This window comes from Lathyrus oleraceus, chromosome 1 (assembly GCF_024323335.1).
Source record: "Lathyrus oleraceus cultivar Zhongwan6 chromosome 1, CAAS_Psat_ZW6_1.0, whole genome shotgun sequence".
Lineage (NCBI taxonomy): Eukaryota > Viridiplantae > Streptophyta > Magnoliopsida > Fabales > Fabaceae > Lathyrus > Lathyrus oleraceus.
Window position 1 is genome coordinate 370,200,383 of NC_066579.1, and position 13,460 is coordinate 370,213,842.

Sequence of the window (13,460 nt, forward strand, 5' to 3'; positions counted from 1 at the left end):
CTCAATGAAGACCTCATCTCCTTGAAAAACCCTGATTGGCATAATTCAACTGATTAGGGTTGACCAGAGGTCAAAACCCTAATCCCAAGGAAGCTTGTCAGGAACAATGAACCTCTTGGTGATGATAAGACCATGATGATGGTGATGTACCATTCCAATCCAAGATAATGATCAATCTCCTTGAGGAACCAAGAAACCCTAATTGAAGCACAAACCTCAGATGATTAGTGATCAATTCATGAGACCCTAAAGCTTGAATCTTTTAACCTCTCTATCTTCTGAAAAAGACTTAGGAGGATGACTTGTTCATTGTTTCCACATGATATGAAAAAAATGTAATGCCTAATGTCCTACAAGATGAAATGCAATATGCTAAGCTAGTCCCAAGAGAGGAGGGCAAATTTTGAGGTGTTACACCTGGGTATTCAGATCAGAGATCAGGTTCCTTTCTATTCCACTAAGGAAGAACCTGATGTTGGTGAGATATCCCGTGCTCTTTATTTAGGCCCCGAAGTGATTAAAGGAGGTTTAAAGGAGAAGGGGAGTTTGCCCGGTTTTCATCTGAGTTTCTTGGAAGCTAAGGCCAAGGAGCATGCTGTTTTGGGTGATTGGAAGACTGTCTGTGCTCTGCTTGCTGTGAGCATTTATGGAATCATCTTGTTCCCTAATCAGAAGAACTTTGTAGACATTAATGCCATCCGGTTGTTTGTGCAGAGGAATCCCATTCCTACCTTGGTTGGGGATGTCTATTACTCGGTCCATAATCTGAACGAGAAGCGGCGTGGGGGATTGATTAGATGTTGTGCTCAACTGCTGTACAAGTGGTTCATGGGATATTTGCCTTCCAGAGGTGCCTTTGTCTTTCTGGATCATACTGCCAAATGGTCAATCAAGTTGATGGGTTTGCGAGCCAAGGACATAGCTTGGACTCACAATGGTATGGCTGGACGAGATTTCATTTGCAGTTGTGGGAGTTTTCCCAATGTGCCTCTTATAGGAGTTCAAGGTTGTATTAATTACAACTCGGTGCTTCTTAAGAGACAAATGGGGTTTGCTATGGAGGTTCCTCCCCTTGAGCATGAGATTCAGGAGCCTTTCTACTTCCCGGTTGAAGGTAGTCAGTCATTGTTGAAGCAAGTGTCTGATGCATGGCGCCACATTCAGAGGAAGGGCAAGGTTCCTTTTGGCAGAGTTAATAGTAGGTCTTTTCCTCCATTTGATGATTGGCTCAGAAGGAGGATTGAGCTCACGCATTTACCATTTCCTGGGGGTGATCCTTGGTATCCGTTGATCGAGGGGCCACATTCTTCTGTCAGTATGGAAGAGTTCCTTGAGATGAAGAGGGAGAGAGATCAGCTGCAAGCAGAGAAGACTGAGTTGGAGATGAGTGTTGCTAGAATCCAAATGGCTACTCAAAAAGTCAAAGGGAAAGCAGAAGACCAGGCTAAGAGACATGCCCTGGAGGTGAAGCGCTTTGAGATAGACACCGCATATTACCGCAAGATCAGCCAAGCGTTAGAGTCATCTACAAAGGAGCACGACATTACCAAGGAGAAGTTGGCTAAAGCTTTGAAGGTCATTGAAGATGAGAAGAGAAGACAAATTCTTGTGAAGACTCAAAGGGAAGCTAGGGCCAAAGTCCTTACCGCTGAGTGGGAAGCAAAGCTACGGGTTAGGGGAGAAGAGCAAGCGAAGATTGTGGCTGAGAGAGATCATTATCTGGCTGAGAGGGACCAATATTTCCGACAGATGAAGATTAATCAGAAGGAGGTGGGAAGACTTCAGCTGGAGATAGTGCTCCAAACTCGATTACAAACTCGATTACACAATTGTGGCAACACCTCAATGTGAAGCGATTACCACTTTAAAAGTACTGAATATATGCCTAATTGAAACTAAGTTTGCTCTAAGTTTGGATGATAAAACAAATAAAATCGAGTCTCTATTTATAGGCAAGGAAAATAATGGAAATGACAAGGATGCCCTTCAGTTTGAAATTGGGAGGGAAAAACTTTCTTCTTGTGGCGCCCGCCACAACACCATGGCGCCCGCCACAAGGGTAAATTATGGCGCCCAAGTGGAGATAGTGGGAGACGTGGCAGTTGAGGGAAGTTGAGCTATGACACGTCATGACTGGACCCATGTCGTCAGCCATAGTGGGAGCCACAAGTGCAAAATGCTGATTTTTAGGTTTTTTAGCTCGTTTTCACTCCTTTTCTCGATCGGGGCTCCGATTAGACTGAAAACCTGAAAACAAAGAAAAACATAGTAATAACATAACAAGATAATAATAAAGCAACTAAAATGCATGCGAAATCGGAGTCGAAAATACGGTGAATTTCAGTGTCATCAGATGTCAATGGGTAGAGTTTGGGCAGGGTACTATAATACTCATCCCCATACCCGCAATTTAAAAAAATCTCTGTGCTCGAGCCCATACCCGCTTGGGTGTCAAAGTTAGCACCCGTACCCGTGCCCTATGGGTATGTAAGTACCCATACCCGTACCCGTGACCTGCATTCCTAGTAAAAATAAATAGATCAATTATAAAATATCATATAATTTTAAGTTTTTAAAAATATTAAAAAAATTTCAAACAATTAATTGTTGAAATAAACGAACACTTATATTAAATATGTAATGGCTTAATATTGATAGGCATGCATTTTTATATAACAATATAAACTAAAATATATAAATAAAAATACATAAATATATAGTGTGCGGGTATGGGGAGGGCTGGGTACCAAGGTGCCTATACCCGCACCCGTACCCGCTTTTTTTATGGGTAATTACCCGAGCTCATGCCCGTACTCATTTTTGCGGGTTTTTTCCCTACCCGTTATGGGTAAATTTGTGGGTGCCCATTGGGGATGGGTCAAATTGTCATCCCTAACAAATTAGAAAAAACACTTTAGATTAGGTGATTAAGCATCTTGTCCAAGCACCGAACAGGAGGGGTTTTATAAAATTATAATTAGTTACATTTTTAAGTTTTTAATATGTATAATAAGACAACACTTTGTGATTTTTTTTAAAAATAATCAGTTTTTTAAAAAAAAAAATCAATAATTCAAAAAAAATACTAAAATAACCAGGTTTTGTAGAGGATGCGCCAGATGAATTGGTGCACCCCCAAAGCAGTAAGAGGAGGCGCTAATAGCATTGTCGCATGCATTCGGCTCCTCATGAGGAGGCGTCAATGCTATTGGCGCATGCATTGGTCCTCATGAGAAGGCGTCAATGCTCCTGGCGCCTAGGTACAATGGTTGATGTATGCGTCAATTTATCTGGCGCATACACCCCTTGTATTTTTTTTTAACTTTTGTAATTTTTTTTAATTTTTAATTTTTAGTTTTGATTATTTAATAAATAAAAAATAGTAATGGAAAAAAATAAATTTATTGATGATATAATAATTGGTTACATTGGATTGACAATAAACTAATGACCGACTTGATTATAACGTCCCCCTATTCCACATCCAGGTGCGTTAGTTTGTCTCCGAGGTGTCCCACGATTTTTTTCAGGTGTTTGAGGTCTTTGTGTGCTGACCTGATCGAGTGATGGTTGATGGGAAGGTCCGACGGAAGTTCCAGTGATATTTGACAGATGTGTCATCATTTGCTCCCAATATCCAGAGGGGCTCTAGCCAACGACGCTTCCGTAATGGAGTTCGGTGCCCATGTCATCGTAGTTAGGTTGTGGAATCAATGAACTCTGTCTTCAAAGGAATCCATAACCTACCAATAATCGCTTTGATGCAGACAACATATTTTAGGCTAGGGGCGCTGTTTGAAACCAGACGCTCAAAATGGAGTTCGGTGTTGCAATCTGGACAGTTGTTCAGTGATGCTTCAATGAAATTCATCAGACATGAAGCTGCCAAAGCAAACACACACGTGGTTACGGTCTTTGACCAAACTAAAGGTTGGTATAGTGTTGCCGAGTCCATGGATCACAATGAGGGCATGCCGATGGGACAATACAGAGTCGAACTAGATAGAGGTTGGTGCGACTGCGGAAAGTTCCAAGCCTTTCGTACCCCCTTCTCCCATGTAATTGTAGCATGCTCAAAGGTTTGAAGAGATCCATCCTACTTGCTATCTGAAGTTTACAATGTCTCCAACCTTTCAAATATTTATAAAATTAGTTTTTCCATAATGGCAAAAGAGGATTATTGACCAGAATATCAAGGGGACATCGTTTGGCACAATGAAGTTATGCGAAGGAAGAAAAAGGGTCTCCCAAATAGTACCTAGATTTGAACCGAAATGGATACGACGAACAAAATGGTTAGACTACGTAGTTCATACCACAGCCAGGTCACAATCGTAATAACCGTCCTAGTGTTGGAACGAGCACAACCAGATAAATTTACATGTACCTCTATTGCAATATATGAAAAACTGAATTTATTTCATATTAGACGTCTATGACGAAAGTACCATTACATAAACAATAACACAAATAATTATAACAAATAAAATACAAGAATTATGCAATTACAACCATCAAAACAATTTTGAACATGTAATGCATCATCCTACGAGCGTCTTGGTCGGTCTTAATATCCACCCATTCGCGCACTTCTCCGTTTTGTTTGAACGTGGACACAAGCCATTGTATTCTTGTAATCCTTTCACCATCTCCAATTTCTCCCTCTAACCAAATGTACAACGTCCGATTAAGACGTTCAAACGTATCTGTGTTCCAAAGTCGAATCTGTATCGGAGCCGCAATGACGAAAAATATTACATCAACATTTCGTTTCTGAATGTATGCAGACATTGTTAAAACAAAGAAACTTGAAGGTGATGGTGGTTGAACTAGAGAAATTATGGTATTAGGAGATGATTTTGACTGAAAAATATTGCATCCAAGGTGTGGTATTTATAGAGACGGAACATCAATTGTACATAACATGTGGACGCCTGAGGGATTGGCGTCCAATGAAAGAACATGCAGGCGCCAGATGAATTGGCGCCCACCATCCAAAATGCACCTAGGTGTCAGGAGCATTAGTGCCTCCTCATGAGGGCCAATGCATGCGCCAGTAGCATTGGCGCCTCCTCATGAGGAGCCCAATGCATGCGCCAATGCTATTGACACCTCCTCTTAATGCATTAAGGATAGGTCAATTCATCTGGCGCATCCTCTTTAAAACCTGATTATTTTGGTATTTTTTAAAAATTATTGATTATTTTCGATTTTTTTTATAAAAATGGTTATTTTAAAAAAAAAAATCACACTTTCTTGATCCATCTTTGTCTAAAACTCTCTATATACATGGCACTTTTGTTTTTATTTATAAGCGCTTCCAAAAGTATCATTTAAGGCAACAATTTTCTTAAATAATAAATACACATACTATATAACTTAAAGCTGCACTTTTTAGTTCTGAGCACCGTCTAAAATAAAGAGATTAATTGGAATACACTGACAGTGTAAAACCATTTTACACTATCATCCAATTAAAACTATTCATTTTGACATATAAGCATGTAACTAAAAACAAATATAATAATAATAATAATAATAATTAAATTATAATAATAACAACTTCTCCACGTTTCTCTCTTTCTCTTTCTTCTTTCACGTTTCTCTCACTCTCTCTTTCTCTTTCTTCTTCCACGTTTCTCTGACTCTCTTTATTTCTCATATCAATTACTTCTATTATTCTTCACCCACTCCATCCATGTATTCAAAATTGATCTTTATACTTTCACAAATTTTATCTCATAAACTATATTTGCAAATCCTAACATACATGAGGTTAAACCCTAACTAATAATATTTTCTTCTTTTTTATGATTGCATGACTTTCCAATTTTTTCTCATTTTTTTCTTTCAATATTAAATTTAAGTAGAATAATTTAGCTACAACTTAGATGCAAAATTAGTGTTAGCAATGCTTTAAAAGCCTATATGCAACCACAAAAATGGAGGCAAAACGGTATCGTCAAATATCTATACCGATATTGTTATTTGCCATTTTTATGTTAAAGAATAAATTGGAGTTAATTGACGATTGCAATTAATGTCACGACGAACTATACCGACCAAAATCGCAAAAGCCTTTGCACTATCGCAGTCATTTTTTAAACCTTAATTGTTAACATTATTTATGACATTCATAAGCCTTTGTTCCTGCCATTATATTTTTCATGGCAGTCATATTAAGGTAAGATATCCCTTAACTAATATGTTTATGAAAAGATTTATATTTGATTCTTTGAACCATAAATCTGACCAAAACTAAGCAAATTATTTTGTTGACATAACAATTTTTTTCGTTCCAGTTTCTTCGTTTGATTGATTTTCCATACATATTTATTCTAAGCAATTTGTATTTTTATATTATTGCAAACATTGATGAAGAAAGATATAATAAATTGTCTTTATAGATTAAGCATGAAAAATAAGAGAAAATAAAAATTAGCGATCTCTCTATAAAAGCATTCAATATCAGACAAAATTTGAAAAAAAAAATTCAAAAGTTAAGAATAAATGGATATGCACATAACTTTATAAAGAATGAGAAATGCTTCTCTAATCCCTCATAGACTCCAATATAAAAAAATCAACAAAAGACCATTTAATCTAAACATAAAAATCACAGTAGAGTAAAATAGTAAGTGCAAAATGCCAACAACTTAAATAAGGCTCCGATGAAGTCTCCAAAGAGCATAGAAGCAACTTGTTGAATTTTCCTGTTCTAAAAGACTTGATAAGGCGTGACTTAAATAAAGACCTTCAATTATAATATGAAGACAAATAATTATTAAAATTAACACTAGTATAAATATAAGCAAAAGTAGTAACATTAGAAAAAACTATTACCTCTTAATCAACCAACAATAAAGAAGTTTCAAAATAGAGTTTGAAAATTGAATTTATCACCTAAAGATCATAAGTATGTTGTTAGAGAATCAAATTAACATGATAAAAAAATGAGAAGATATGTACATGTAATTTTAAGATACCTTGTTTGATTTAAATTTGGACATTTAGGCCTAGTATGACCCTTTTTCATGCAATAACTACAAGTAGAGGAACCTTTTCTGACCATCTCCAAACTGCTTTTCATTCGCGAAGTCCGCGGACGTCCTTTAGTCGCTATAAGTGGAGGCTCATGCAAAGCTATATTAAGATCAGATACTTTTGGCATATATTCAGACGTTGAATCAACAAACTTCTTATTTGACTCTTCAATATCCAATAAGTCAAGTTTTGTAATCCCATTTTGCAAACTTTGAATTGCAATATCGTGATGTTTTTCGGATTGTGAACCTCTTTCTGATAGTTCGAGGGAGTGAACCATAATACTCTTTAACAATGAAGTGTCAGAAGTGTTGCTGCTTCCTTCTTGAAATCCTTCAATTGTCACTTCTTTTACCTTTTCTTTTTTAGCATTAATAGACCATCTATGTAAAACATATTGTGAAGGGAGACAATAAACATTTTTCTTTATGAATACACATAATACATGTCTACAAAGAATGCTTGAATATTCAAACATGTGACAACTACAATTTGCTTCTTTTGACGTGATATGAAAATTCACATAGTAGATAGGCTTCTCTTTGTAAATTTCACGAACTTTATACGTTGAGACTTCAATAGAAAACTTAACCTTTTATGTGATAAATAATTGAGAACCAACCAACTCATCTTAAAATATTCTAAACATTTTTCTTGTATACATCTTTGATGTTTCTTCTTCCATGGGATATAAAGTTCGTAAAAGTGACTTTGAATTTCTTGTTTTAAAAGTCTTCTCTCTTTCCTTGTTGTAACGTGCATCAAGAGCTTTTTCATATTGTGTCACAAATTGGCTTAATGAAGTACTTGAATTCAAAAAATCCTTACAATATTTATTCATATGTTCACTCCTTTGAGTGGTAGACATTCCTGCACAAAAATTATGACGTACATAAGCAGGAATCCATTTTTCTCGAATGGAGAATATCTTGTTTAGCCATTGATTATCTTGTAATCCATATTTATCAATCATTGCTTCTCAATCAGAATCAAATTCTTCAACAGTGGTAGATTGGTGGATGCACTTGTAAAATTGATTTTTAAATTCACCATGTTCGTGATAGACACGATTCAATTACCCAGGAACTTTTTTCTCAATATGCCACATGCAATAATGATGATTAACCTTTGGAAATACCTTTGCAACTGCATTACTAATAGCAGCATCTTGATCTCTGATGATAGTTTAGGAGAAATTCCACCCATTGCTTCTAACCAAGAACTTAGCAACAAAAAAAAAACTCTCTATAGCTTCATCCCATAATAGAGCACAACCAAAAAGAATGGATTGTTGATGATGATTAACTCCTGTGAATGGAACAAAAGGCATTTTATATTTATTTGTCAAATACGTCGGATAAAAAGTAACAACATCACCAAAGTATTTATATGCCATTTTGGATCTTGAATCAACCCAAAAACAATTTGCTAATCTTCCTTCAGTGTCCGTTTGAAAAGCATAGAAAAACCCATGATTCTTCAATTGACAACTTTTAAAGTATGATAACATCATTTGAGCATCTCCATTTTCTAACTTTTTTTGTCTCTTTTTAGTTAAGTAATTGATAACATCTTGTGGACTAAATCTAACATTATCAACACCACCACTTTCAGTACATAAGACAAATCTTATTTTACTAGGGCCTAAACCAGAATCATGCAACACATCAATAAGTTTTTTTTGCACATTAGTCTTCTTTCTATGTACTCGAAGAAACTGTGAACTTCTAGGAGAAAATAGTTCATGATTATGGTCCCTTACAAATCTTGAAACAATCCATATTTCTCCATTTTTCTTTAAATACAACATTACCTTGCATCCTACCATTGTTTCATCGTGTACGATAATACTATTACTTTCTTCTTTCACATATTTTTTTGCCCGAAATCCCTCATTTGAACAGAGAAATTCTCGACCTATTATCATACCATTTGTTCTTGATTTAGTAACACGACCCATACGAAAGCTAAAACCTTTATTCTTAGCATACCTTGTGTAATAAATTCTCGTCTCTTCAATTGATGCAAACTCCATTCCTTCGTATGGCTCTAAGGGAGGCTCTGTTGGTAGTCTGCTATTGAGAGGATCAATACCAACAACACTTTCAAGCATGTCATCAGAGCTAACTATGGTTGAATCTTCATGTATGTTTTGCATCTCTTAATCTTTTATAATAATACAAATAATATTTACACAACTGTCAAACATGATAATAAAAATAATATTGCACTAGTAAAGCTAGTAAAATTGAATACAATACCTATCCTCTCTCTTTTAATCAAATGTCATATTATTTGTTAAAACTCAAGCTACCATTGCTTTAAATTTTATAAACTTTCAACAATCAGTAGAAGTTCATAAATTATTCTACTTAAATTTAATATTAAAAGAAAAAAAAACAGGAAAAAATTGGAAAGTCACACAATCATAAAAAAGAAGAAAATATTATTAATTTAGGATTTAACCTCATGTATGTAGAGATTTGCAAATATAGTTTGTGAGATAAAATTTGTGAAAGTATACCGATCAATTTTGAATAGATGGATGGAATGGGGGAAAATAATAGAAGTAACTGAAATGAGAAATAAAGGGAGTGAGAGAAATGTGAAAGAAGAAAGAGAAAGAGAGAACGAGAGAGAAACGTGAAAGAAGAAAGAGAAAGAGAGAAACGTGGAGAAATTTTTATTATTATGATTTAATTATTATTATTATATTTATTTTTAATTACATACTTATATGTCAAAATGAATAGTTCTAATTGGATGATAGTGTAAAATAGTTTTACTATCAGTGTATTCCAATTAATCTCTAAAATAAAAGCTTCATCTAATATATAATTTTTAAAAGTTATTGTTTTTTTTGTTAAACATACAATTCGTTTATAAAATAAAACGATGTTTAACCGAGATATCTTAGCCCATTGTTATTTTCAGAAGCGATATCTAATGTTCTCTTCTATTTTTTTAATAGATCTTTTTATAAATAAGAGCCGGTAGAAAGGGTATTGCCTAAACTATTTTTAGTATAGTGTTTTTTCATTCTTATGAATATTTGCTTTCATTCACGACATATTATTGTGTTTGATTAAAGTCGTTTTATTTTGTTATTATTCTTTATTCCACCCATCTTTATTAATTTCGTCAAACTAATACTATTTAAATTTTAATGAAAGTTTAAGGTGATTGAACCTTTTAATCTCATATTAGTAGGTAAATAATTTTTTTGGTCTTATTAATTTTTTAGTTTTCATTGTTAAAAAAATTCATTACTATATTCTTAAAAACTCGTTGAATCTATTAGCATTTTAATTATTATTATCTAATATCTCCATCAGATAAAAAAAATTCCAGCAAGCAAAATAAAACAATTCAAAGTATGACTTTTTAAAAGATTAATACTTATAACTTAAAATATAAAATTTTACATTACTATATTCTAAAAAACATGTTCAATATACTTTATATTATATTTTTAATTTTTCAAAAAGGAAAAAAAAAAGGAAAGCAATTGGATGGGAGGAAATGTCCAAAATCAGATCTCCATTTCCACCCATTGAATATCTTCTTCCATTTTTGTATTATATTTTGTTCAAATATGGTATTTATTAATTTTTTATTTTATTTTTGAAAGTGTAGCATTTAGGAATGATTTTGAAAACAATGACACTGCAATTACAAAGTCTAATACTTATCATTTAAAATATGAAATTTTATACTAAATATTCATTTTTCTTTTTAGCAGAATAATATTTAAAATATCTCACTGTCACTTTCATTCAAATCTTAGTGACATTTCTTCTTATAAATACCAACTTCAACATTAGAGTAATAAATAAAAAAAATAAAAATTGCAAGTCAGTAGGATTGTGTAATGGCGAACCAAACGTCAAAGGCTTCCTGTTTCTTTGTTGTCTTGATTTTAGTTTTTGCAGGTAATAACACTCTCCAATTTTATAAAAAAAAGGTCATGTTCGCGTTAAGATTTCATGATTTGGATCAATACAAATATTATGATATTGATTATGGTCTTTATAGTGTAAATTAATTATGATTTATTCTTTAATAGCATCTGTCCATATTGTACAAATATTAGGACAGTTAATTTTATTGAGATAGATCGTGAATGCACGGGTACCTAGACTAGAATCCGTGCGAAATACGGTTATTAAATTTTCTGTATAATTAAAGAAAATAAAATTAAATATATTTAAAAAGATGTATGAATTTAAACACGGGAAAATTTATTTATTTATATTACTAATATTTATTTATATAATTAAAATAATATTTATAAATATTATGTTATTAGTTGATATTTATAAAACTAAATGATTGTATAAACATTTTTATAAATAATAAAAAAATAAAATTAATATTTATATATGGAAAAATATATGATTGATACAAATATTTATATATATCAAAAAACTAAATTTATGCTCCAAATATAAATAATAATATGTTTTCTTTTGAAATTAATAAATTTTATTGATTAAATTATTTTGTCTTTCTATTTTTTCATTCTTATTACATTTTAAAAAACAAATGCACGTAAGACATAGTACCCGTGCGAACGCATGGATATCCAAATTAAAATATATTTGACCTTACAATATTATATTTTTTGCATAATTAAAAAAAATAAAAATATTTAAAATAATGTATGAATCCAAACACGGACAACATGTGTTTATTTATGTTGCTAATATTTATTTATCATATATTTTTAATATAATCATTTCACTAATATATATTATTAATGACAAATATTAATTCTACTTTTGAATATTTTCTTCCATTTTTGTATTATATTTTGATAGGAATTTAATAAATTTTTTTAATGTGTGGCATTTAGAAATGATTTTTGAAAATAATGACACTTCAATTACAAAGTCTAATACTTATCCTTTAAAATATAAAATTTATATTTTTAACATAATAATATTAAAAAGATGAACACTCCAATATCATTGCCTATTAAAAATATCTCAGTTTGACTTTCATCCAAATCTTAATGATTTTTTTTTTATAAATACCAACTTCAACATTGGTGTAATAGATAAAAAAAAAATTATTAGCAAGTCAGTAGTATTGTGTAATGGCGAACGAAACATCAAAGTCTTCCTTTTTCTTTGCTGTATTGGTTTTAGTTTTTGCAGGTAATAATACTCTTCAATTTTGCATCTGTCAATATTGTTTATCGTAATAGTTTCAGCGGTTGCAGACCATTGTTAAATTATATTAATAGTATATTGCACTATAAATCTTACTAATAATTTCTTCATTTTTTTTATAACACAGTTCAATTTATTGAGATAGATGGTGAATGCACGAAACTTGTGGGTAACTGTGAGACATCAAATTGTAATGCTATATGTAATACATATGCAAAAGGTGTTCGTGTTTTAAATGCATCGTGTTCAGCCTTACACTTATGCACGTGTACTTTCGATAGGCCACCACCAGGAGGACCAACACCTCCTTGCGATCTTGTGTTGGGAGTTTGCACTAATTCATGTAACTATGAATGTTGCGACAAAAAGTGTAAAGCTAGTTTTCCTAAAACGGGTAGTGGCACATGTATAATAGCCTTTGAACGGGATCTTTGTATGTGTTCCTATAACCGTTAAGTTTCTTACTTATACGAAATGAATAAAATAAAATTTTATTTTCTTTGATTGTTTTCAATTGTGTTTTCTTTTTATGATTGTCATATTTATTATTTTCTTTCACTAATATATTTTTATTTATTATTTTTTTTACTTAATTATTCATCCAAGAACATTAGCTATGGAGGTTATCATTATTGAATTAATAGATTTGCTACTTGTATAAATAATTGGTTAATATCAATATTATAATTTAAATTAAATAATTTTTTTTGGGATTGATAGCGTTTTTGCCATCTTTCTCTGAAAAAATTGGGTTAATAGTAATTTGAAAATTTACGAGTTTTGACATTACGAAGATGATGAAGATGGTCAATAAAGATGATGAATATTTTAACATATAATAAGAGTAAATAAGCACGCATATAAACAAAATGGTGTCACATCGATATTTTCAAAACTAAAAGCTTTCAAAAACCAACAATACACCTGGTCATTTAAATAACACATCTCAATTATCATGAATATTCAAGCATATGCGTTCGCAGCGGAAAATAAAGAATACTCATGTATTTCATAAAATGATCCATGTCCCATACCATGGTCATCTCTCAACAATCATCTCAAGATAACATAACTCAAGTAATAACATACTGCATTTCCAATGAGATATGAGTTCGATACTCCCAATCTACCCAGTGTTACATGACCAGAGCATTGACTCATTACCTAATCGTCAAACTAAAATACGGAAACTCTCCAGCTAATCTCGAGCGAGCTACCGTCCTCCTACTTCAGTGATACTAC

The 13,460-nt window shown here is 32.5% G+C and overlaps 1 protein-coding gene across 2 annotated transcripts; it reads left to right on the forward strand.

Moving 5' to 3' along the window:
• Positions 1-10,874: 10,874 nt before the first annotated feature.
• On the forward strand, positions 10,875-12,732 carry LOC127115778 (defensin-like protein 183). 2 transcript variants are annotated; one of them, XM_051047234.1, is made up of 2 exons: positions 10,875-10,976; positions 12,346-12,732. In XM_051047234.1, the coding sequence occupies exons 1-2, from the start codon at positions 10,916-10,918 to the stop codon at positions 12,672-12,674; spliced, it is 390 nt and encodes a 129-aa protein (XP_050903191.1). In that variant the 5' UTR covers positions 10,875-10,915; the 3' UTR covers positions 12,675-12,732. The 2 variants fall into 2 exon arrangements, with proteins under 2 accessions (XP_050903191.1, XP_050903192.1); XM_051047235.1 differs by lacking the exon at positions 10,875-10,976 and adding an exon at positions 12,086-12,203.
• The last annotated feature ends 728 nt before the right edge of the window (positions 12,733-13,460 follow it).

Bases quoted from the DNA above. Each gene is read 5' to 3' on its own strand.
- LOC127115778 (XM_051047234.1), top strand. From the start codon at position 10,916: ATGGCGAACCAAACGTCAAAGGCTTCCTGTTTCTTTGTTGTCTTGATT. The intron at 10,977-12,345 runs GTAATAACACTC...TTTATAACACAG, and splicing joins CTTGATTTTAGTTTTTGCAG to TTCAATTTATTGAGATAGAT.